The following is a 26,210-nucleotide window of genomic DNA, read 5'->3' as shown; positions in this document are numbered from 1 at the left end:
AAAAATTACTTTGGTGTTAGCACTCACTCCGAGCCACAAACAGCACTTGCCTTCAGCTGTAGACCTTCCTAGAAATCCTAGAAGTTGAGTTTGTCTAAGCGCCATTACACAGGAACAATTAGGATACGATCTCAGAGCTAAAAGCTTTTTTTAACCTTTGAGTCCATCCTCTACAAAAGATTATGAGAAATGCCTTATTTTCATTAAAAATTTTTGATTTTAATTCTTCCTAAAGGAATACAGATTTGAATGAAATACATTCATCCCATAAATACTTTAGCAGCAAAACCTTCCCAGCAGAGTCCTTCCTCTACTCAAGGTTGTTCCATCAACCCTGTCACCCTCAGGATGTTTCTGCTTCTTGCCAAAAGCACTATGCCTGCTCACGGGGACCTGAAAACAGACCCACATGATGTCTAATAGCCTTCTCTATCTTCCAAATCCTTTGGTATCCTCTACGCTTAGCAGGTGAGGACCTTTAGCAAGGAAGAAAACTGGGAAGGCCTAACTGAAACCCACCAATGCATTTGGAACTACATGTTGCTTTCAGGCAGCAACATTTTAATGGTTTTCATAAAGTAAACCTACATAAAACATCATTCCCCTTCTTCCTCTTGTAGGCTGAAGAACTAGTCTTGTCAGGTGAGTCCATGACAGGAGACTACCCAGCAGACATTTGGACACTTAATTCCTCCAGGTACTCTCTGAATGACAGAAGTCAGAGACATGGCCAGACATAAAGACGTGCATTTACACATAACCAGGTGGCTAACCTTGGCTTCCATTGAAGGTGGTTTTCTGGGCCTTTTCCTCTACCAGCCACTGTCCTCTGACCCATGACTGCTTCTCCACCTGTTCCCTCAACACCTGCTGAGATGGAGAAGCAGGATCTAAACTCTCAAGTGGCCAGAAGGTAGGCAGGTGTTACTTTTCTTTCATTATATATATATTAAAATATTTCTATATAGTTTACAGTCACCACTCAATCTGCTGTGCTGCAGTTCTCGCTGTGAGATGCATACCTTACAATAGTGAATAATATGTGGTCAACAGTGGGGATGGCTGGGGTCAAGTCATGTTGACTGGAGGAAAAAAGAATGGAACGATGAGATAAATTGATTGGTAAGGACAAAAGGCCACGCTGACTCAGGCATAAATGCATCTCCCAAATTATTAAGCAAATAAAGAACAGATACCAAAAGCTGACCCTTTCCTCGCCACCCATTGCTTAAAAATGGGGCAGACACATGCCTGGTCTCCAGTCCACCCTAAAGAATCCTAGCTAAGTGCCTTAACTATCCCACTCAGTCCACTTTTGACAGTGGGTTGGAAGGATCAGAAAGCATTCCACATTATAGAAACCACTGAGTGCGTTGGTTCTGTGATTTCCCGATGCGTGGTCCATCCGAGCAGCTTTCCTTCTATTTATGTGTGGGGAGAGGCTCATCTGCTGAGTAAACGGCACTGCCAATCCTACAGTCGTCTGTTCTCACGGAGTCTGTGAGGTCATCTTCTTCAGAGTCATCCTCCTCCTCCTCCTGTGCCGAGGAACTGGAGGCGGGCCCTTTGCAGGTCTTCAGGTGCCGAGTGAGGTGGTACTTGGTTAGATAAGCCTTCGTACATTTCTCACAGACATAATCTCGTTTTCCTTCATGAGAATTAAGATGCTTCTTCAAGTGGTTTGTTCTCAAGAACAGTTTATCACACTTCGGACACTTGATCTGGCGTTCCCTACGAGGAACACAAGAACATCTGCTTTGCGAGTGTAAATGACAAGCCACACACTCTCCCTCAACTAGGCCTTTGTAGGAACTTTTAGAACTGGCTGCTTTTACCTTCCTAGAATACTATGCAAACAGGACCATTCAGTATAGATTTCTTTCACTGAATATGAAACCTGTGAAATTCACTCAAGTTACATAACTATAGTTTGTATGTAAATACTTTATTAATGGAAAGGAACAAACAGTCTATAACTGGCTTTCTGGAGACTTTCAATTTTATATTTTCACAAGCAAGACTCCATGAACATTTATTTCTCTATTTGTATGTTTTTCTTATATATACTGAGAAAAACACTTGGATGAAAACTGTACCCGTCTTCAAGGTCAAAAAAAGATAATTCTGTTTTCAGCACACTAAACTAACCAAGCACTCTACCACAAAACTACATTTCTCACCCCTAAACAGATCATATCAATGATACTGTCACCTCTGGGGGACCAAACTTGAAACTAACCAACAGGACTAGCTGCAGAAACTATAGAGACCTGTGCCCTGATTAAAAGAACGACCACCACAAATTACATAAAAAGCAGTTACTTTATAGAACTGTTAGGACCTGGGGATGTATCTCAGTGGTAGAGTGCTTGCCTAGCATGTGGAGGAGTCTGGTTTTGATTCATCACGGACGCGCGCACACGCCCCGAAAGGAAGAAGTATTAACCAATGTTTAAAACTCAGGACAAATGTTAGAATAGAAAGACAAGTTAACAGAAGCTCAACTGCTGTGGAACAGTCATTTTGCACACTGTGAAGATGTGAGAGCTGACTGGTCAGTAGCTAGGCGGGACTTGTGGACACAGAGAAATGGGGAGTCACCAGGAGATGCAGAGAGAGATGAACATGCCATAGAGCATAGATAAGAAATATGGGTTAATCTAAAATGTAAAAGCTAGTTAGTAACAAGCCTAAGCTATCAGCTGAGCATTTATAATTAATAGTAAGTCTTTGTGTGGGTATCAGGGAGCCAGTGGTCCTGATGAAAAACTCAGCCTACATTCAACAGGAACAAAACTTCCCCACAAAATTACATTGTGTAGTATTCAGAAAGAAATAACACCCCTATCTGCCAGAGACATTCTGAAAATTAGTATATCCCATGGCTGGCTCATTTTGCAAAGTGCACAATGTTCAACTTGATCATAGCTACTTTCTCCCACTAGGATGCTGCTGTTTTACAGCGTTCTTATATGCATCTGCACTGATGAGAGAACTTCCATGACCCCAGAGAGCGTTCAAGCTCTCACACAACTTCTGTTTAATAATCAGGGTCCAGTTTTCCAAAATTTCACACTAGAAATGAAACTAATGACTTGTAAAAGATCCTTTATAGGGCCAGCAAGATGGCTCAGCAAGTCTGACAACTTGAGTTAAATCCCCAAGACCCACGTGGAGGAAGGGAAGAATCCACAGGTTGTCCTCTGACCTCCCCATGAAAACTACGGCATGCATGTATCACACACATAAGCAAATACAAATAAGCTTAAAAGATTCTTTATAATCGTAGCAGATACAGTGGTATCTCCCTGTGACCCCAGCTAATCAGGAGGCTGGGGTCAACCTGAGCTAAGCAAGAGTGTCTGTCTCACATTAAAAGTTCCTTAACTAAAATATAGATCCTGGCTCTCAGCTGTGAAGTGTTTCTGGTTATACCGTGATTAGAAAGCAGACAAAATAGCTAAAACCAAAGAGATTCTTTAGAATATAAAGTTCAAGCCGGGCGGTGGTGGCGCATGCTTTTAATCCCAGCACTCGGGAGCAGAGGCAGGCAGATTTCTGTGAGTTCAAGGCCAGCCTGGTCTACAAGAGAGTTCTTGGACAGGCTCCAGAGGTACACAGAGACACAGTGAATTCTCCCTCTTCTAACAGTTGTTCAAAGCTAAGGACAATCGACAATAAAATCTATTTACATCTGCCTACCACCACTATGACTACTGCAAGAGAGACCATTTCTTAGGCCCAGATTCAGTAAAACACTGCTAGGCAATCTGCTGCCTGGCACGCCCTAACCCCGATTGCCCTCTGTCCACCTCACACAGACAGCATAGTCTTCACAGACACCCCTTTCCTTACAGCCCCTCGGTGTCTGCACAGCTACATAGATACAATATTGGTGAACTAAACTCTTAAAAAATGCTAAATTCTTTTTCTGTTAACCACAATTTCAGCACAGAACTACTCCAGCAGGCAGTGAGTAGGGAGTTTTATCTGTCACAGCGCACCAACATCCTGAGAATGAAATTTAATTTCCTTGGTAGACCTTCAACAGGGAAGTAGCTCAGTTAGTAGATGCCTACTTAGCACCCAGAGCCTGCACCGGATCCCCAAACAAACAACGCATACCTGTGATCACAGCACCAACATTGCATTAGGTCATCCCTAACCACATGGCAAGAACCAGATGCTCACTCAGCATCTCACTGCAGGGTACTTACTGTGTGTGGATGAGCACATGCTGCTTGAGGTCCTGCCTCCGCATAAACAGCTTGTCACAGTAATCACACTTGAGATTCTTCTCACCCGTGTGGATGACCATGTGGGACTCTAGGTGGGCCTTCTGGGTGAAAGACTTGTCACACAAAGTACACCTGTAATTCTTCTGACCTGCAGATTAACCCAAAACATCACACTGAGAATGAAGTGACTACAGATTCTCAGACAAGCAGGCATGTCTAGAGAACAGTCCAAGTAAGGATCCAGCAGAACTGACTTGTGCCTAGCACTTCATCCCCTATGTTACCTACCTAAAAACAGTCTAGGACATTCTATTTATAACCTAAATTAAAGCCAGTAAACATGACCTCTAAGACCTCTTATCTAAACGTACATATGGCACATGATACAAACTTTGAAGATGGAAAAAAGTATATCAGTGCCTACCTAATTTATAAGAATGTGGGGTTAGCAATGTAACCACTGACAGAGTGCCTACCCAGCACACCTAAAGCTCTGGATACAACGAACAGCACCACATTAGCCAGGCATGGTGGTGCATGCCTCAGAGCTCAGCATTTGGAAAGTGGATACAAGAGGGTCAGAAAATCAAGGCAGTGGCGTGCACCTTTAATCCCAGCACTCAGCAGGCAGGGGCAGGCGGATCTCAGAGTTTGAGGCCAGAGTGACTTCCAGGGCAGTAAGGACTATTACAGAGAGAGAGAGAGAGAGAGAGAGAGAGAGAGAGAGAGTTTTTGAAGCTTTACACTAAGGAAAATCCTGAGCCTGTGGGTGTGTTTGCACAGACAATATTTTCACTGAACAGTTTATATTTTTCTGTTTTTAAAAAAACACAGTATGATCTCACAAAGCAAAAATTAAATCAAATCCTTCCAAGTATATTTTAAGAAACCAAAAAAAAAAAAAAAAAAAGAAAACTCTAGATCAGGGGTTGGCAGATGATATGGAGGGAGGGAGGAAGAAAAGAAAAAATACAACAGTTTGTTTCTGAAGGACACATGGTCTCTGCTCCAACCACCCAGTCTTAATGAAATGGAGACTGAAGAAAAACCTCTTTTTAGTGATTTGTAGAACAGACCAGTCAACCAGGAAAGTTAAAATCTCACTGGTTGGAGCTGGAGAGATCGCTCAGTGGTTAAGAGCATTGCCTGTCCTTCCAAAGGTCCTGAGTTCAATTCCCAGCAACCACATGGTGGCTCACAACCAACTGTAATGGGGTCTGGTGCCCTCTTCTGGCCTGCAGGCATACACAGAGACAGAATATTGTATACATAATAAATAAATAAAATATTTTTAAAAAATCTCACTGGTTATTTTGTAGTACGCATGGGGGAAAAGAGCTGAGGGACTACATACATGCCGACAAAATATTCATACACATAACACAAAATACAAAGAAATCTTTTTTTAAGAGCTGCAGAAACTGGTTTACACAGAGTTTAGAAAACAGAAGCTCAAACATGGGAACTGGGCAAGGTTTACTGAGCACTCCTGAATAACGTCAGGAAGAGCTACAAAGGGAAGCTTGGGTGCTCTGATGGACTCCGTCTGCTAAAATGGAAGTACTAGGATCAACTTCTGACTCCTTCAAGCTACACAGTAGGACTCTTTAAAATGAAATGCCTTTGTAACTGGAAGTGACACTCTTAGTAGCCTTAGGTTTCCCGCCTCACGAGGCTTACCACCCAATGACATCCTGCCTATAACCATCTGGATACTTTCTATGATATAGTACAACTTTACCTCCAATAATTTCTTCTGACAAGTCTTTATGGCTACAATTTCTAATTGCTATAAAAACTCCACGTCGATGGTTCAGTACAGCTTACCTGTATGAATTTTGAGGTGTGTCCGCAGGTTGCTCGGATCACTAAAAGCCTTGCTACAAAAATCACACTTGTGGGGCTTCATGCCCATATGACCCATAAAGTGAACGTGGAGTTTGGAAGGAGAGATAAAAGCCTGGGGGCACATGGAACACTTCCACTTCCTTTCCTTGCTGTGGCTTGGCCCGTGGCTGCTGCTGTGGCCCTGGCCAGGGAGATGGCTATGGATGTGGCTGGTCAGATGAGCTTTGAACTCAGAATAGGAATTGCACTCCTTGCCACAGTTACAGAGGTGCACATCTGGGTGTTCAGGAACACCTTTGAAAAAATAAAACAATATCTCCTGTTACTTTAATTTCAAAATTATTTTTTAAAAGATTTATTTATTTATTATGTATATAACATTCCTTCCATGTATGCTTACATGCCAGAAGAGGGCACCAGATCTCATTATAGATGGCTGTGAGCCACCATGAGGTTGCTGGAAATTGAACTCAGGACCTGTGGAAAAGCAGTCACTGCTCTTAACCTCTGAGCTATCTCTCCAGCCCCTCAAAATTATTTTTGGCATTAATTACTGATGATTAAAAGAAATCAAAGAATTTCCCCTTCTGCCTAAATGTCTAACTTACTCACTACCCATCAAATCAAAACTCCCTGTTCAGTGCCAAATTCCTGTCATCTAAAGTAGTACACCAGAACACACAAAAGGTACTTGGTAAACATGGGATTATTAAGATCTTTTCAGAAAGCATATTCAACATGTAGAAGAATGAAAAATAGACCCATATCTATCAACATGCACAAAACTCAAGTTCAAATGGATCAAAGACCTCAACATAAAGCCAGCCACACTGAACCTTATAGAAGAGAAAATGGGAAGTACATTTGAATGCATTGGCACAGGAGACCACTTCCTAAATATAACCCCAGCAGCACAAACACTGAGAAAACAATAAATGGAACTTCCTGAAACCGAGAAGCTTCTGTAAAGCAAAGGACATGGTCAACAAGATAAAATGGCAGTCTACAGAATGGGAAAAGATCTTCACCAACCCCACAGCAGATCAGGGGGTTGATCTCCAAAATATACAAAGAACTCAAGAAACTGGTCATCGAAAGAATAATCCAAGAAGAAAAATGGGGTACAGACCTAAACAGAGAACTCTCTACAAATGACTCTAAAATGGCTGAAAAAAACACTTAAGGAAATGTTCAACACCCTTAGCCATCAGAGAAATGCAAATCAAAACTATGAGATTCTATCTTACACCTGTAAGAATGGCCAAGATCAAAAACACTGAAGACAACGTATGCTGAGAGGCTGTGGAGAGTAAAGGGAACACTCCTGCATTGCTGGTGGGAGTGCAAACTTGTACAGCTACTTTGGAAATCAGTATGGCAATTTCTCAGAAAATTAGGAAACAACTTACCTCAAGACCCAGCATTGCCACTTATGGGTATATACACAAAGGATGCTCAATCATACTACAAGGACATGTGCTCAACTATGTTCACAGCAGCATTATTTGTCATAGCCAGAACCTGGAAACAACCTAGATGCCCCTTGGTCGAAGAATGGATAAAGATGATGTGGTACATTTACACAAAGGAGTACTACACAGCAGAAAAAAATGACATCTTGAAATTTGTGGGCAAATGGATGGATCTAGAAATCATATTGAGTGAGATAACCCAGACCTAGAAAGACAAATACATTATGTACTCACTCATAAGTGTCTTTTAAACATAAAGCAAAGAAAAAACAGCCTATGATTCACAATGCCAGAGAACCTCAACAAAGAGAACCCAAGAGAGATATGCATGGATATAATCTACATGGGAAGTAGAAAAAGACAAGATCTCCTGAATAAATTAGGAGCATGGGGATCATGGGAGAGGGTAGAGGGGAGGGAGGAGGAAAGGAGGGGAGCAGAGAAAAATATATAGTTCAATAAAAATAATTTTAAAAAATTAAAAATTTATGTGGAAAAAAACAGGCTTAAGAAAGAAAATGCATATAGACAGTCATAGAAGAAAAGAAAATGATTTATAAATAACAATAAAAAAGAATAAGCCAAAAGAAAAGATCTTTTTCTTGGGGAAATCATTTACATTTTGAAGTGCACAGAGTCTTAAACCTGTCAATGTAACACAGTGGAAAGAGGCAAAAAAAAAAAAAAAAAAACATTAAGTCAAACCCAAGGGACTTTGCTAACTTTCAAGAAGTTCAAAAAAGCAACTTCAGGGATTTGCAAGCCTTGATTCAAAGTCCTACCACAAAAGATTATTTATTTGAAACAGTAACAACCTAGTGAAGAACTACGGATTTCTGTCACCTCACTAATAAAGAGCTAACAACTTGCTTTCATAACGCTACCACTGTGAAATCTATCATGGGAGATTTGTTTGTATTGTTCTGAAACTGCCAGTGGAGTTAAACCTTGATTCAGAGGGTGGAGTCCAATTCAGCCAACCATAATAAACCATAGAGTTTTCAGGCCAACCCAGATGAAGACAGACAGCCACATAGAGGAAGAAAGGACTTGGAAAGACTGACAGATCTTTTCAATCTGGGAAGGTGGGGAAGATAGCCAGCTGATCCTTGCTCCATCGCTCCATGGATCTATCAGGTTTATTCCCTAATACATGACTCCCGAGCTTTATTTATGAACCATAAAAGTAGTGGCAAACTCTCTTACTGGTCACAGACTTACCAATCTGTTGAGCATAATCCCGGCTATAATAGAATAGCAGTTCGTTTTCAGGGGGGATGTCTTGTGAGGTACAGAAATAGATTTTTCCATCATGGGGATAAGCCACCAAATTTTGTTCTTCACGGTTCCTACATAATCACATGGAAAAGATCAATCAAGTATAAAAGAACAGATCTCATTATGTTGCTCAGGTTGGTTGTAAACTCCTGGCCTCAATTAACTTTTCATTCAGCCTGCCAATCAGCTAGGGCTACAGGTGTACACCACCATACTTGGCTTAAGGGTCCTTTTTATTCAGTGCTGTGCATCAAGCTAAAGCCTTACACAAACTAGGCAATCAATCCTACCACTAAGCTACATCTCCTACCCCTTAAGTACAGTTAATTCTGAATATACACTAGACATGTCAAGTCCTCTATAGCAGAACCCAATATAAAAAAGCTTAGACGGAACTATTCTATCATTTCTTTCTCTATCCACCCTATTAGGGATTGTGAAGAAACACAATTCTTTTTGTTTTTTGTTTTTGTTTTTTTTTTGAGACAGGGTTTCTCTGTAGCTTTGGAGCCTGTCCTGGAACTAGCATTTTTGTAGACCAGGCTGGCCTCGAACTCACAGAGATCCACCTGCCTCTGCCTCCCCAGTGCTGGGATTAAAGGTGTGCGCCACCACCACCCGCCTAAGAAACACAATTCTTACTGGGTTACATAAGTGGTTATCCTTTACAGTCAGAAACACTGTTACTAGATGCACAATGAGTAAACAGGTACCTAGGCATGGGTAATTCACACCTGTAATCCCAGTACTCAAGAGGTAGAGACAGGATTGCTCCAAGTTCCAGGCCAGCCTGATATACATAACAAGATCCTATCTCAAAACAAACAAAAGATAAATAAAATGAAGTGTTCTTGTTAATTTTGAGGGTCCCAATCGTGTTCAAGCTAACTGGCCTAGAACTTGTAGAGATCCTCCTGCGTCAGGCTCCCAAGTATTGGGTGCTGGGTAACATAGGCCTGAGTCACAATGCCCACGAAGTCTTAAAATTTTCTTTATGCCAAATATATAAAGACAGAAAGCTAACAAAAATTAACTCCAATAAAAGCCTGAAAAAGACTATCACTGATATGAAGAGGCATTCACTGGCAAACTCATGGATGAGTGTATCATTCTTCACTGCACCAGAAGCTGAATAAAATGTTTATTTAAAAAAGACATATTCTGTTTTACAGTCATCCAGTCAGCTACAACAGAATGAATGTTGAAAAGGCTTGGGCTTTAAGCATGTCAAGTGTGGTAACTTGTGTTCTGCATATTTCGGTTAAGTTTCCTACTGAAAAACTATCTGAATGGTAACAGCCCCCATCTAAACCCCCCTTACCTGGCTTTGCGCACGAACATCATCCAGTTACACTCATTCTCATCAGTTGTAATGATGCAGAATTCTAGGACACCATTGTGGTAGATCTGCCAACAGAAGGCAAGCACACACATCAAGAGAACTGGAAGCCTTCCATTTACTCGGTTAGTAATGAGCTAGTGCCCTCTCTATATGTTCATGTCACCCCTCTTCCCATTTCCAGACACACAAGAGCGAGCATCAGCGGTCTTTAGGTGCTGCTCCGAGTACAGAAGGAAGTCATTCTTGAATGCCTTTTGGCTAAGAAGGTAAAATACAGTCTACCTGTCTGTCTTTACCAACACTACCAGGCAGGTACAGTGGGAATGACTGTCTCCTCAGCAGAGCAGAGGGTCCCCCCACCCATTTCCCGTCAGACGTCCACACTGAAGCCCACGACCACCGCCTCCCCGTTTTACTTTTGTGCCCAGCATCCTTTAAGATTCTACATTAGCATGTTACTAATATAGCTATTGATGTCACAACCTTATGATTAGCATGTTACTAATATAGCTACTGATGTCAAAACCTTATGTTCCCATTAGGAAACTAGAGAAATAATTGTAACTAATTCTAGAACTATTCCTTATGTCAAATATTACAGGAACGTTTAGTTAATTAAAAGTAACTTTTATGTCAGGCATGCCTTTAATCCCAGCACTCAGGAGGCAGAGGCAGGCGATCTCTGAGTTTGAGGCCAGGGTGATCTATGAAATGAGTTCCAGAGATAGTTAAGACTACACAGAGAAACCCTGTCTCAAAAAAACGAAACTGAAACCAAACCAAAAAACAAAAACAAACAAAAAAAACCCCAACACATTTATTTTATAAACAAAGTTCATAGCTTCAGCAGCCACAAGAAATCAAAATGCATAAAATGATTCAAATGAGAGCTAAGATAGCCTGATGGCTAAGAGCAGTCGCTACTCTTACAGAGACTCTGGGTCCAGTTCTCAGCTCCCACATGGAGACTCAAAGTGTGTATAACTCCAATTCCAGAGACTCTGACACTCTCTTCTGGCCTCTACAGGAACTGCACAAAGTGGGACACATTCATTCAGGCACACATAAAAAATAAAGATAAATCTTTTAAAGAGACCAAAATCACTGCAATAATTCATAAAATGAAAACTGTATCGGCTTATCCCCTATTGTTCTGCAGCTGGTACACTGCTGTAACACTTTTACACCAGAAATAAGGGAATGTAATACAAAATAAATAATGGACAGGTCTTGCATAACTTTGACTTGTCCCTTTTTAAACTATCACAAGATAATGAAAACAACCCGAAATGTCAAGCATGGCAGTGGCATAGATAACTAACATCTGGGAAGCTGAAGAGGAGGACTCAGAGATTGAGGCCAGTGTGGGCTACAGCTGCAGCCGACAGTCAGAGGCGTCCTTTCAACACTGACCTTCCAGACATGGTCAACTGCCTTGTCTGTCCACTCTGCCACTTCCATGGAGTGACTCTGCTGACCAACTAGAGGCCCAAAGCAAGTCCGCACAGGAATGGTTTCTGCAGTCCATACACCTAGCAATGGAAGGACACCAACCACAGAATGACATGAGCAGCTAACAAGGGTACTGAGGCACAAAGAATCTCATATCACTAACACACACGTGTACACATACATTAAACTAAAATGCAGAAAAAGCAAAATCAAATCCCTCTGTACACACACAAAGCCTACATCCCTCCATATTATTTTGGAATAAGCAAGAGACCAGGGAAAAGTTTATCAAAAAAAGCAATTTATATAAAATAAAGCTCCTGAAATATTTTATTGCATGTATTATCTGAGCTGTTTAGTGTTTTCAAGATTCATCCCTGAGCTATGGCTGAAAATTAATAAACCTAATTTCATATTTTCAAAGGGTTGGCACAGCATGGTGGCACGGTAGTTGTGAGCGGACGGAGCAGCTGAGAACAGAGGTCTCCACAGACTCAGGCCAGGATTTGTCCTTCTGTTCAGTTCTGACTCGGGAGACTTCACCCTATGCTGTCACAGGCTTTATCGTTCTCACCATCAGAAGCGAGCTATTCCCTACAGCACACATTTTAAATCACGGACTTCTATCGAGGTCAACAAATCACTAATTACACACAGACTGACAACTCCATCCCATAAGGAAAGGAAACTTGATGGCATTGTGTGGTCTCTTCCAGCATTCTTACCAACTTCTGTTCCCACAATGGATGGGCGGAGAACAAGTTGCTTTGGGAGGGACAGCCTTGCTCTGCTCTCTATTGGTGTGTCAGGAACAAAAGTCACTGGGCCGTGATCAGGGCAGTCTGAGGGGTAGGCTCGGTCACAGAGAGTGCACCCTGTAGACAGCATGCGTGAAAGACACAGATGGGCATAGTACACGTAAGTTAAATTTCCACTTGATATCAAATGCTAATTACAAAATTAACCAGTAAGAAGGGTCATAATTACATTTATCATAGACTTTAAAGACCAATTCAGAGGGGCTTCTCACCGACTGGCTTGTGAATTTGGACCCGATTGTTCACTCTATGCGAAAGCTCTTCTGTACCCTTACCAGACGGTTTCATTCCACTGCCATGGCCATGCCTCTCGGTAATCCCTGAGCTCCATTAGACATCCTACTGAACACCCTACACACCGAATCAGCATCTTAAATGGATTCAGCCCCACCTTCCAGCATAACATTTATGTAGTGTCTCATGGAGACAGAGCTTTCTTTCTAACACTGCCCCTTATCCTACCTACATGCTCTAAATGACAGTTCCACAAAAGGTTTACATTTTTCATCTTCTGTGAAGACAGAAAATCACCTTTCACTGAATTTCAGCATTATCTCCCTACAATACTTGCCTCCAACAAATCTAACAGCTCACACTGCAGGAGAACCCCATCAGTCCTTACTCCTAAAACCCTTACGGGTCTTAACTGCCCTGTACGTTCTGTTCCTCCTTGTCTCCCCAGGTGACTGTTGCCTCAGCCCTATTTCCCACTGCGGCCATCTGAACCACGTATGATTCTTTCCATTCTAGGCACGTGCAGGTGCCAACGCCTGTCTTCCTACAATGTCCTCAGGCCTATGCTAACACGTGCTGACCCTTCCACAGCCTAGTTACTTGTTCTTCAGACTCTTAAGCACCATGAATCCCATCATGACACTTTTACTGTTATTATGTACTACAGTGGGCTGTGTTTCGTCCATGCTTCCCATCAGGCACAAGTCCTCAAGGTCTGCACTATCTTGGAAACTGTGCCCTGCCCCCTGCATCTGGCAAAGCACAGCAGACAGTGCGCAGATGAAAAGTTTCTTGCATGGCTTAAGAACAAAGTGAAAACCAACAGATCAACCATTTTTATAGATTTTTTGTTGCTGCCCAATTAAAAAGAACCTTTACATGCCTAACTATTGTAATTCATACACTCTAAGACAAACCACTGCATAGCAATATACATTTCCCAAAGTTATAAAAGTGACCTAGCATTTTTATCTTCTGGCATATGCTGAAAAAGAGCACAATGTGTATCACCAAGATTACTTGTGTCAAGTTTCACTCCTGTAAGGCTGTTTGGTAGATATTTATATCACAGGGCTACAACTAACTGGTAAGATACAGACATGACTATTCTGTCTGTTTGCTCCAAGAAATCAATGTAAGAATCAATAAACTGAGAGCCAGGCGGTGGTGGCGCACGCCTTTAATCCCAGCACTCGGGAGGCAGAGGCAAGCGGATCTCTGAGTTCGAGGCCAGCCTGGTCTACAAGAGCTAGTTCCAGGACAGGCTCTAGAAACTACAGGGAAACCCTGTCTCGAAAAACCAAAAAAAAAAAAAAAAAAAAAAAAAAAAAAAAAAAAAAATCAATAAACTGCACACATATTATCTGACTTGAAAAAGTGGCATCAGATTAATAAAAGGATAATACGAGGGCAAAGAAAAATACCAAAGTGAAATTCCTTTCTATACTCCCTTGACTAGCATCAGACTATCCAGACACTAGTCAAAACAATGGCATTCTAAAACCAGTATTGAGAGGACTCAGCAATTAAGAGCACTCACTACGCTAGCAGAGGGTCCAGGTTTGGTTCCCAGAACCCACACGATGGCTCACACTATCTGTAACTCTAGGTCTAAGGGATCTAACACTGTCCTAGTTTCTGCAGGCACTAGGCATGCAGGTGGTACATGCACATGCATGCAGGCAAAACCCTCAAACACATGTCATTTTAAAAAACAAAAACCAGTATTTCCAGAAGAGAACAGAGAAGCACACTCACAAATTGTAAACAAGGTTGCCATGTTTTCCTTGTTTGAATTGGAGTCTTCCATTTGCAGCGAAGGTGGTACGAAAGCCAAGCTGTCTGAGGATACATCTACATGACCTGTCCCCATAGCAACCTCCTGCGTGATGGAAGAGACAGCCACAGGCTCCAGGCTAAGGCCAACTTCATGGAGGGAAACGGATTCTAGAGAGGCAAGGCTGTGTGAGGTAGAGAGTGCCACGCTTACAGCGTTGGTGCTCATGGCCACAGTGTGGATGGAGTCACTGAGGGCGTTGTCAGACATCCCACTGACCCGATTTGCAATGTGGTCTGTCTCCATGACCACAGGAAGCTCTAGACCACTCCCATGAATGGGTATCACACCACCATGTCCTACAGTGTCTGCTGTCAGGTTGTTGCCCACAGAATCCACAGAGAGAGGTTCATGACTTCTGGAGCCATTGGGGATTTGCGAATGGTCTCCTGCAACACCATCCATTGTAAGCTCCTCTGCCATTCCGTCTGTAGAGATTGGGCTGGTAACCCTAGAAACATTCTCCATAGTGATTGTTGTGTCCAATGCCACTTCATGGCCATCATTAGGATGAAGACTTTGGGCACCATGTGTGTTCACAGAACGAGAGTCTATTGAAACAACACCTAATTCTAATCCAACATTCCCATTGGCCTGATAAGGATCTAGTGCTGAAGGGCTGTTGGTGATAGACAACGCAGTATTACCATCAACATTTATAGAGTTGGGGTGGATGTACTGAGGAGGCGGTCTGTCAGCCAAGTAAGATAAAATGCCTGAGAAAAGAAGAGATATCAGAGAAGAGATATTATCACACTGTTATTATATATAAGAAATTTCAAGTGCTAGGAACCATTTTCCTTGCGAATACAACTGAGTTAAAGAACCTGCTTCTTTAATCAGTATCTATACAAGTAGTACATACACTATTCTGAGTTTCTCTATGAAACTCAAATCCTAAACACACGAAGCTCATCTGACAAAGCCAACTAGACACACCCTAAATGGGATCTCTAATCTCTATATGGTTGCAATTCTTCAGTCCTAAAATGCTAAAAGCTGCCCCACAAAAAGTAAATAAATAAATAAGAAAGAAAAGAAAAGATAGATAGGTAGATAGCCAGCCAGGCGGTGGTAGTGCACACCTTTAATCCCAGTGCTCAGAAGGCAGAGGCAGGAGGATCTCTGTGAGTTCAAGGCCAGCCTGGACTACGGAGCGAGTTCCAGGACAGCCAGGGCTGTTACAGAGAAACTTGTCTCAAAAAACAAAATAAATAGATAAATAAATAAATAAAATAAAAATATGTAAATAAGCAATAAAATGATTTAAGAACTTTTATATAAAATTATCAAAGCAAATTAAATGATTCAAAACAAAACTACTTTACAGAAACTTTTTCTGCAGTGGGCCTGTTAAGATCAGATCCAGGTTACTATTAAACAACTTCTCAATTCCACAGCGATGCTTCTAAGGCTACGGGTGTCATCTGAGGTACTTCTGGTGGGAGAGTCTACATTAAAACACAGCACATTTATGAACCCAAAAATGACCACACTGTCTTGAATAAAATGTTCCATTTACAAGAACCTTCCCTAAATGCCTAAGTGTATTTTGTAAATGTACATAAAGACACCAGAACAGCTAGGAACATCAGCTATAATGACAATAAAACCTGGAAAAACCAAGCCTGCCCAACAATAAAGACTGATGTAATAAGCCATTAAATACCCATTCAGTAGTCTGTTCTGAGACTGATACAGTCTAGTCTACATTCCTGATATCCTTGCTTCAGCCTCACAAACACTGGAATTACCAGTATGCTATCTAAAAAGACCATCATGGGTGCTGGGCTCAAAGACACACCCCTTTAATTCCAGCACTTGGCACAGAGGCAGGGCTGGTCTACACAGTGAGTTCTTAGGCCAGCCAGGGCTACACAGTGAAAGCCTATTTCAGAGGAGGATGGAGAGAGGTTATGAAAACCATTGCAGTAGCAGGACAAACACAAAGTAAAAGAGACACACAACTGTAGAGAATCATGGTCTTAAATCATGAAAACCATAACCATCAGTACTCCCAAAAAACCACAAGTCCAACAGAAAGAAAATGTGGCTTCCCTTTCTCCATTTGCTAAACTGTCTGAAAGAGTATATATAATATTTTTATAACAGAATAAAAAGTCAATAAACTTTAATCAGTACAGATAGCTGGTAAACTAGAATTAAAAATAAAGAATCAATATTCACTTTATATAAAAAACTGGTTAGCCGAAATTGGGGGGTTGGGGGTGGTGCACACCTTTAATCCCAGTACTCAGGCAGCAGAGTCAGGTGATCAAGACCAGCCTAATCTACAGAGTGAGTTCCAGGACAGCCAGGACTACACAGAGAATCCCTGTCTCAAAAAACCAAAAATAAATACATAAATAAAACAAAACAAAATTATACCATAGGGAACTGAAAGATTACTCAGCAGACAAATCACTGCTATGTAACTCTAAAGACCTGAGTTTGTATCCCCAATGCCCACGTAAAATTCCAGGAGGGTGTGGTGACCCACCTATAATCCCACAGATCACTGAAACACAAACTATCGACTCAGCATGTTCTGGGTCTACTGAGACCCAGCTTCACTCTAAGGTGGAAAACAACTAAGACCTTCAGCCTGCACACGCACCCACACACCTGCACACTCACACACATGCAAAGAAAAAACCTCCAGCCTCCACACGCACCCGCACACCTGCACACTCACACACATGCAAAGAAAAAACCTCCAGCCTCCACACGCACCCGCACACCTGCACACTCACACACATGCAAAGAAAAAACCTCCATCCTCCACACGCACCCACACACCTCCACACTCACGCACATGCAAAGAAAAAACCTCCAGCCTCCACACGCACCCACACACCTGCACACTCATGCACATGCAAAGAAAAAACCTCCAGCCTCGGGGGCTGGAGAGATGGCTCAGAGGTTAAGAGCATTGCCTGCTCTTCCGAAGGTCCTGAGTTCAATTCCCAGCAACCACATGGTGGCTCACAACCATCTGTAATGGGGTCTGGTGCCCTCTTCTGGCCTGCAGAAGAGTATTGTATACATAATAAATAAATATTCTTAAAAAAAAAAAAAAAAAAAAAAAAAAAAAAAAAAACCTCCAGCCTCCACACGCACCCGCACACCTGCACACTCACGCACATGCAAAGAAAAAACCTAACATAAACCAGGCGTGGTGGAGCTCATCTATAATCCCGACACGGAGTTTGAGGCCAGCCCTGCCTACACAGCAGATTCCAGGACTACAAGCAAGACCCTGTTTCAAACCAACAACAAAAATCCCCATGCCTGCCAGGTGGTGGTGGTGTACGCCTTTAAAGGTAGACAGATCTCTGTGAGTTCGAGGCCAGCCTGGTCTACAAGAGCTAGTTCCAGGACAGGCTCAAAAGCTAGAGAAACCCTATCTTGAACCCCCCCCCCCCAAAAAAACCAAAACCACTTCAAAAAACCAATACAATTTTAAAAAATTAAAACTACACTAATAACACTATGAAAAAGAAAAAGAATTCTTTATCAAACTGCTTCTTTCATATTGAACCATATGCATGTTCTAAGCAAAGCATACAATTATCAACAAATCCAGAGACTGCTATCCAATAACAACAGAGAAAGATATTTAATCCTATACTCCAAAAGATGAGGTCAGAATGGTTCCATCCCCCTATCTTCCCCCAACAATATATCTATAAAACTTACCAGGTAGAAGGGTTCTGAAGTAACTGCTCTCTAGGTGAGGGTAAGGCGGTGGAGGTAGGGTGTAGTTTCTTTCGGGTAACCCACACATCACCCCTCGATCTCCAATGCCCATGGGTAGCATCAGTGACAAGGCAGAAGGCAGAGAGCTCAGGGAGGGACCCAGGTTTGGAATTGCCACTGGGAGACCTTGAAAAGAATTTTATTTTCTTAAAGAAATTAAAAGATTAGTACCTAAAAACCACTGGCAAAACTTAGAATTTAGAGAAACAAAAGAATCTCCCTGGTAGCCCTTTGTAACCCAAGACACTTTGGATAACATCTATACCATAACCAAATAGTCCCAGCCCCAGATTACTTCTCAGAAAGGATCTATGTAGCCCAGGCTGACCTGTGACCCAGTGGAATGCTGGGATTACAAGTGTGATGGCCAAACCTGGCCCTCAAATTAGTGTGTACGCGTGCACATCATTTTTAAAGTGTTAAACTGATCCTCCAGTTGTTTCTCCTAAACACCAAAACAATTAACAATCTAGTTTGAATAACAACTTAGAGAATAAATTACTTTAAAAACAAAAACAACAACCAGGGGCTGGAAAGATGGCTTAGAGATTAAGAGCATGTACTGCTCCAGCAGGCCCAGAGTTCAGTTCCCAGCAGCCACATCACCGTAACTCTAGCTCCAGGCCAGAACCTCATGTGCATATTCTCACACATCACCACAAACAATAAAAAATGACTCCTTAAGGTAAATAAACATTTAAAAACAACTGTTCACAGGTGTGGTCTCTTGCAGTTAATTTTTTTTTGGTTTTTCGAGACAGGGTTTCTCTGTAGCTTTAGAGCCTGTCCTGGAACTAGCTCTTGTAGACCAGGCTGGCCTCGACCTCACAGAGATCCGCCTGCCTCTGCCTCCCAAGTGCTGGGATTAAATGTGTGTGCCACCACTACCGGACAAGTGGTAGCTTTTTTAAAGCTTTATTTTCCCTTTTTAATCACTATACGTTTCACTTTTAAAACATTCAAATGCTTAGCATGGTGGTGCATTACTGTAATCCCAGTACCAAGAAGGCAGAGGCAGAAAGATTTTGAGTTTAGGCCAAGCTTGGGCAACATAGCGAGACCCTGTCTAAAAATGTAACAAACAAAATCCAGGTATGTCTATACTTGGAATCCACCCACATTAAAGTTAGATATGGATCTATATGTGTTTCTTTTCAGCCCTTTTTCTACATGTTATACTTTATAATCAAAACAGTTTGAACTTTACCCACCCTGGGTTATACCCATGTACGAAATGCTTAAATGACCTTTCCTGTGCCTAAGTGTTAAATGAAAACCCACCAACTTAGTGCTGATTTGCATATTTTGGTCAAAGGGAGTATTTTTTAATATAAGCCTTTTCTTAATAAGACTATCTTCTAAAGAAATGCCTAAGAGATAAACAGACAGGTTAATCGTTCTTTTAAAGTTTCAAAGCCAAGGCTGGCCTTCAACTCCTCCTTCCTGCCCATACGCCTAAATGCTGAGGTTATAGCATACACCCTTGTGCTTTTATAACCTTACTCTGTGGGGTTGGAGAGATGGCCCAGCAGCTAAGCATTTGCTACACTTATAAAGTGCCCAGGTTCAGAGTGTTAGCACCTACATAGTAGCTCACAACCATCTGAAACTTCAATTCCAAGGGATCTGACTCCCCTATGCTGGTCTCTGTGGGCACCATGCACACATGTGGTATATACAAAAGTGATCCTGGGTCTGCTTCATATTATCAGTGTGTAAAGAAGCACCATGTTTTCAACAAGAATCCAACAAATCACACACACATCACACAAATAAACTTTAATTTTTTAAAAATCACTTGTGTTGACACTTTAAGGAAGGAAATGCTAATTTTAGTTAATCTGACTTGGCTGCTGCATTTTATTAATTCAGGATAAAATTCTCTACAAATAACTGCTTAAACATCTTTTACACATTACTTAAAATACTAAGCATAAGTCCAATACAACATTATGAGGCTACATATCCTTAACAATCAATAGTTTACTCATTTCTCATTTCAATAGGAGAAGGAAAGAAAGTAGACAAAGGGTTTCAGAGCCAGGTGTGGTGGCACAGGCCTGTAATCCCAGCACTCGAGAGGTGGAGCCAGAGGATTAAGAGTGCAAGGGTCACCCTGGTTATATTAAGACTGGTGTCCAAGGGGCTGGAGGGATGGCTCAGAGGTTAGGAGCACTGGCTGATCTTCCAAGGGTCCTGAGTTCAAATCCCAGCAACCACATGGTGGCTAACTATCTGTAATGAGACCTGGTGCCCTCTTCTGGCCTGCAGGCATGCGTGCAGACAGAACACTGTATACGTAATGAATAAATAAATCTTAAAAACAAGCAAACAAAAAAAAGGACTGGGTTCAAGACCACTTCTCAAATAGAACAAAATCTCCCAACAACAATAAAGGGAATTATGTGTTTAGGCCTAGGAGAGGAAAAATGAGCTTCCTCTCCTGTTTCTGCCCATGCTCACAGGGAGGCCCACACAGCTCCATCTCTCACCACTTTTCCACAAAGCCAGGCCTTGCACGTTCCCACAGATGCTCCAACCTAAAACAAGCCAATTAAATGTTTTGGGAACTTCAGAGAAAATTTAACCTAATCCTCATCTATTAATTAGGGACACAATGTCAGTGTCAATCAGATGAGTATGCGAAGCCCCGGATAAAAAGCCAAGTCAATTTCAGCTCTGAATGAAAGAGAGTAGCCCAAAAGGACCATCAGAAAATCGCTACTCCCAGTAGGATGGCGCGACTACACGATGTCTGAGTGCAGTGGCTCCCACTCACCTGGGGCAGGGATGGCGCTGTGAGAGGGAGAGGCAGCCAAACCCAGGTGACTTCCTGAGACTGGCAGGGCATTGCTCACAGAGGATGAAGACAGCTGCTCCATCCCCACTGGGCTCAAATTCATGTCATTCATCCTAGGAAAAAGCATACACCACAACAGTAAGCTCATGTTAAAAGAGCCGAGACTCTAGGGATGGGGAATGAAACCTGACCAACTGCTCTGTGTGCACATGACTCGGAAACCACAAGAAGGACTGTGATTCCGAGTTAACTATGCAGGTCAATGTCACATACCACTCACAGGACTTGAATTCAACCTACCTTGCTCCAAAACCTACACAAGCCAACAATCTACAGCTCTGGCTATAGTGGCTTATTTTGTTTGTTAAGCCACCCAAGCTTTTCTTCTCGTGGTAGGTACTATTTTCATTTGGCTTACCTGCTCAAACCAGTTGCTTTTAGGCATTCTATTTTAAAGTACTTGAAGTTTTACTAACCCTCTTTATAGTGAGGTAAAGGTAATCCTAGGTCTGATTCAGATTGTCAATGGCATAAAGAAGCACAATGCTCACCTAAGGATCTCACACACTGACAGTCAACAGTATCCATACCTTATTGACCAATAGCCTTAATACCCACACACACTGACAGTCAACAGTATCCAGCAGCCTTAATACCCTCACACTGAGGGCCATCAAGCAAGCTTTGCTAAAACTCTACTAAAACAACTTTGAATCTTCAAAACTAATTCTGCAAAGTAAGGCAAATGAGGAATTAAGGCTCATAGATAAAATATTTGCCTCAAATCACAAAGCAGCTCAATAAAAGGGCATCATCATCCTGTAAAGGACGGCCAAAGATGTTCTAACACATCAGACTCTATTAATACACAGATCATTTTCAGAAGGCTGAAGAACCAAGAAATCACCTTCTCTGCACAGCCTTTCTGGCAATGCCACGGAGCATGTCTTAAGAGAGTACTAACAAGCGAGAAGGCCATCAACTGCAGTTGTTGTGTAAGGGCATTAGTTTTAATTAGCTGGGATGCACAGAACTAGGGAGGCTGAGGCAGAAGGGTTGCCACAGTTCCAAGCTTACCCTGTAGTGAACATAAACTCAATGCTAGGCTACACTATACAGCAATAGCTTGTCTCAAAAGAAAAACATACAGGGCTGGAGAGACGGCTCACAGGTTAAGAGCCCTGATGCTCTTCCAGAGGACCTGAATTCAGTCTGCAGGAACCATGTTCAGTTCCCAGCATTCACATCTTCTCAAACTTTGTACTCCAGCTCCATGGGGGTTCCACACCCTCCTAAGGCCTCCCAGGGCACCTGCATACACAGCATAGACGCACACGCATGCATACACACACATATAATTAAAAATAAGTATTTTCAAATATACACATATTGATTTCTTTTTTTCTTTTCTCACTATTGACTGTTATCAAATCATTTATTTTTTAAATTTACTTATTTATTATGTATACAGTGTTTTGCCTGGGTGTATTCTTGTACACCAGAAGAGGGCACCAGATCTCATTGCAGATGGTTGTGAGCCACCATGTGGTTGCTGGAAATTGAACTCAGGACCTCTGGAAGAGTAGTCAGTGCTCTTAACCTCTGAGCCATCTCTCCAGCCCATACATACTGGTTTCTAATCAGGACTTAAGAGACCATATTATCATTTACAGATGATGGACAGAACACTATTCAAATGAGATCTCTAACAACCTCCCACCCTACTCTGTACATAAGAAACAATGGGCTAAGTAATTTACTCCTGCCTCTCCTACACTGCATACTTTAAGGCTCTATGATGCTAAACCTTCACTATCAACTATAGTGGACTTAGAACCACATGGGCACACAGCTCTGACTGTATGAGGGTGTTTCCAGAGGGGTTTAATTGAAAAGGTAAGATGCAGATTGGGCAGTGGTGGCACACGCCTTTAATCACAGCACTCAGGAGGCTGAGTTAGAGGCCAGCCAGCCTGGTCTACAGAGCGAGTTCCAGGATAGGCTCCAAAGAAGCTACCCAGAGAAACCCTGTCTCGAAAAACCAAAAACAAACAAACAAAAAACAAACCCAAAACCAAACAAAAAGAAGAGACAAGATAAGATGCACACGGGGGGGGGGGGGGGGGGGGGAGAGAAGATACCCACATTCAATGGGGTAGAATCCTGTACTAAATAAAAATGAGAACACAAACCCACCACCAGCATTTCTCTTTGCTTCCAGATTACAGGCTGCAATGTGACTAGCCTCCCACCATGATGGACTGTGTCCCCTTGAACAAAATATACCATCTTCCTTAAATCGCGTCTTGTCATGTATTGTCATAGCAACCAGTGTTAGCTAGTTTGTAATCTTCTTTTTCTAATTAACATACATGTATGTGTGTGATGAAGAGGGCTGAGGATGTATATGGAAGTCTGGAGATAGTTCTCAACTTCCATGTTGTTGAGACAGGGTCTTTACAGTGATGTGCCAGCTCCAAGGTGATTCTCTGTGCTGGCCTCCCATTACAGATGCACACCACTGCACACAGCTTTTTATGTGGGTTCCAGGGACCCAACTGGAATTGTAGGCCCCTTACAGTCAGTGCTTTTATTCACTGAGCCATTTCTCCAGTCCTGGACTGGCACCTTAACTCCATTTTAACGATAAGAAAGCCTAGATTTTGAGTTTAAAAAATAACCTAAACTTACATAACTAGTCAGAGGTATAGCTGAGTTTGGATCTCAGAACTAATTTAAGAGGCCCAACCTCTTTCTTAGCCTAGTAACAAATTACAAACAAACAGTTTTTGCCATTTACAGAGTCCTGTTTGTATTAGGACCAGACTAAATATGAGGTATAAAGTCCTACATAAACTTGTTTCTTGAATTATATTATATCCATAGGGTTATCATAAAACTAGCTTTCGGATATCAACTAAGTATGAAAGACCTGAAAGCAAAGCCCACTCATCACCCTGACCAGAAAGACCGTGAGAAGCACTAGTAAATGAGGCACACTATCTGAAGGACCACAGATCCTCCCACAAGAGTGGAAACTCCTTGTAGCCTAAAGGTGCCATGCTACTTTAACTTGAGAAGTTTCTAGGCTTCAGCTGGTTTACAAGAGCCATCTCTAATTTCTCCCAGCTGCAACCATAACTAAGACAAAATCACCGCTGGCACCATTAAAGCCTACAGCATACCGATTACAGCAATATTTTAGAGCAGAGTGAAGTGTCTTCACTTCCTATTCTGAATGAAAGCTTTGAACATTAAAGTATATAATGTCAGAATAAACATCGGTGTGAAACCCTAGGCCTTCTCAAAACAGTTCAAATCAGGCTCAGGACATTTCTGCTTTGTTGTGAGTCTTTAAAATGTAATGACTTCAACAGCCATAAACCAAACGAAACAAGAAGGAACATTGTGATCCTCAACAGGCTTTCCCAATCAAACTGGCAATTCCACGCTACCCACCTGTCCCACATCAAATCAAGGCCTAGAGATACTGAATTCCGTCTTCCTCACACCGTCAGCAAATCATTGTTTTTATGTTTTTAAGAAACCTACACAATCACTTGTTAGGTTCAGCCCTCACACTGCTTTCTGGAAAAGTATGGCCACTTTGCAAAACACATCAACCAGCTCCAATAATTTCATTCAATGCATTTTATCTTCCACATTCTAAACAGACTTTTTAAAGGATTCTGGAAAAAAAAAAAAAACAGCTAAATACAACTCCATCTTTGGTTTGTTTCTATACTGTCTTGGCACAGTACCTTCTAATTCACCTAGTTTGCACAATTAATAACTTAAATCTCCGCACTTCATCCCTGGCTGCATCCCCGAAAACCCAAAGGTGGGCGATATTACAAAAACAGACGACTCAAAACATCAAACGCTACAATAACTCAAAGACAGGAAAAAGGTGTCAAGCAGCTAACAACGTGTGGTTACTCTGAACAATCACTCACACCTGGAACCAACTAGTACTCTGGACTTTTTTGTGGGGGGAAGGATAGTAGGTTCGGGTGCTCCAACCCACGAACCTGTCACACGTGCATTGCTAAGGCACACACACACACACACACACACACACACAAAGACTCCCCCTCCGGCGCTATCTCCCCGGCTTCCCCGGCCCGCCTCACCTGCGCGGGCAGTGCAGGGAACCGGCGTCCGACACGAGAGCGCCGGGGCCGGGGTCACGTGCTAGCACATCCCGCTGGTGGCCACGCCTCCCCGGACCTCCCGACGTCTCCGAGGACCGGCGGCCGCGCTCCGTGCCGAGGGCCGAGCATGCTGGGCCGCGCCCGGGGCTATCTTTCCGGAAGCGCTGGCAGCCCGGCTGGCCGACCTGGAAGGGGAGAAAAGTGATGAGCCACGGCCTTTCCCCGGCCGGCCGCCCAGCCCGCCCGGCCGCCTCGCCCACCTGAGGCCCGCGCTGGCGAGCACCGGCCCACCCGCCCGACTCTTCATCCGGCCGGAGCTCGGCCCGGGATCCTTTGCTCGCCCGGGACCCCGCGCCCCGCTTGCGGCTCCCCAAACGTTTCCCGCCCGCCCCGCCCTGCCCAGTCAGTCCCGCCTCCTCAGGGCCACACCCCCTCCCGGGGTGCTTTCCGGTTTCTCAGCCACTCGGGGCGCGTTTCCGGCTTACCTGCGCCGCGACCTTCCGTTCTGCAGAGTCGCCCCGCCGACTCGCTGCGCGTGCGCCTCGCGGAGAGTCCGCCCCGCCCACCCCGGAAGTAGGCTGGCTTCGAGACGCTCCGCCCAGAGCGTGGCGGCTCAGGTGGACCTCAATCCAATCGAGCGCCGACTAGTCGACCCGCCGTTGCTAGGAGACCAAAACTGATGTACTTGAGAGAGTTCATTCATTGCTAGAACTCCAAGGTTCTCCAAACTGTTTTTCGGGCCTAAGTGGCATCGACGCAAGGATCCACGCAGCACGTTTTGAAATTAAGTCAGACCGTGAAGGTTGCGTGCTTCCATGTCGTAAATGATGATGCTAGGATTTGTGCAGGTTTCCTTCTCTCTTTGCCTTCCCGTCCCCATTGCAGGTGCAGTGCTAAGAATGCTGCATTGAGACGGCACTAACAGCTTGGTAGCCAACTTTGTACATCACGTTTATTCATGCGGGTGGGTGGGTGGAT

General features: G+C 42.9%; 1 protein-coding gene across 3 annotated transcripts; it reads right to left on the bottom strand.

The window, feature by feature from the left end:
• Positions 1-197: 197 nt before the first annotated feature.
• On the bottom strand, positions 198-25,614 carry Prdm4 (PR/SET domain 4). 3 transcript variants are annotated; one of them, XM_038314466.1, is made up of 12 exons: positions 25,493-25,614; positions 25,212-25,417; positions 21,058-21,191; positions 18,219-18,404; positions 14,441-15,235; positions 12,356-12,505; positions 11,592-11,710; positions 10,158-10,243; positions 8,780-8,907; positions 6,066-6,380; positions 4,218-4,386; positions 198-1,731 (listed from the first exon to the last, which is right to left on the bottom strand). In XM_038314466.1, the coding sequence occupies exons 3-12, from the start codon at positions 21,188-21,190 to the stop codon at positions 1,422-1,424; spliced, it is 2,391 nt and encodes a 796-aa protein (XP_038170394.1). In that variant the 5' UTR covers position 21,191; positions 25,212-25,417; positions 25,493-25,614; the 3' UTR covers positions 198-1,421. The 3 variants fall into 3 exon arrangements, with proteins under 3 accessions (XP_038170394.1, XP_038170396.1, XP_038170395.1); XM_038314468.1 differs by lacking the exons at positions 21,058-21,191; positions 25,212-25,417; positions 25,493-25,614 and adding an exon at positions 16,759-16,854 and having other exon boundaries at positions 18,219-18,352; XM_038314467.1 differs by lacking the exons at positions 21,058-21,191; positions 25,212-25,417; positions 25,493-25,614 and adding an exon at positions 16,759-16,858 and having other exon boundaries at positions 18,219-18,349.
• Positions 25,615-26,210: the final 596 nt, after the last annotated feature.

The sequence above is a fragment of the Arvicola amphibius genome, chromosome 17, assembly GCF_903992535.2.
Source record: "Arvicola amphibius chromosome 17, mArvAmp1.2, whole genome shotgun sequence".
Taxonomy (NCBI): Eukaryota; Metazoa; Chordata; class Mammalia; order Rodentia; family Cricetidae; genus Arvicola; species Arvicola amphibius.
The sequence above is the reverse complement of the archived record's forward strand: the minus strand, read 5'-3'. Positions and strand labels throughout refer to the sequence as shown.

What these genes read in the sequence shown, in the direction of transcription:
- Prdm4 (XM_038314466.1), bottom strand. Translation starts at nt 21,190, where the DNA reads ATGAATGACATGAATTTGAGCCCAGTGGGGATGGAGCAGCTGTCTTCA. An exon ending in CAGTTGACCATGTCTGGAAG is followed by an intron (nt 10,244 to 11,591) that starts GTCAGTGTTGAA and finishes TTCTGTTGGCAG; the next exon opens with ATCTACCACAATGGTGTCCT. An exon ending in CATGTGCTCATCCACACACA is followed by an intron (nt 1,732 to 4,217) that starts GTAAGTACCCTG and finishes TGTTCCTCGTAG; the next exon opens with GGAACGCCAGATCAAGTGTC.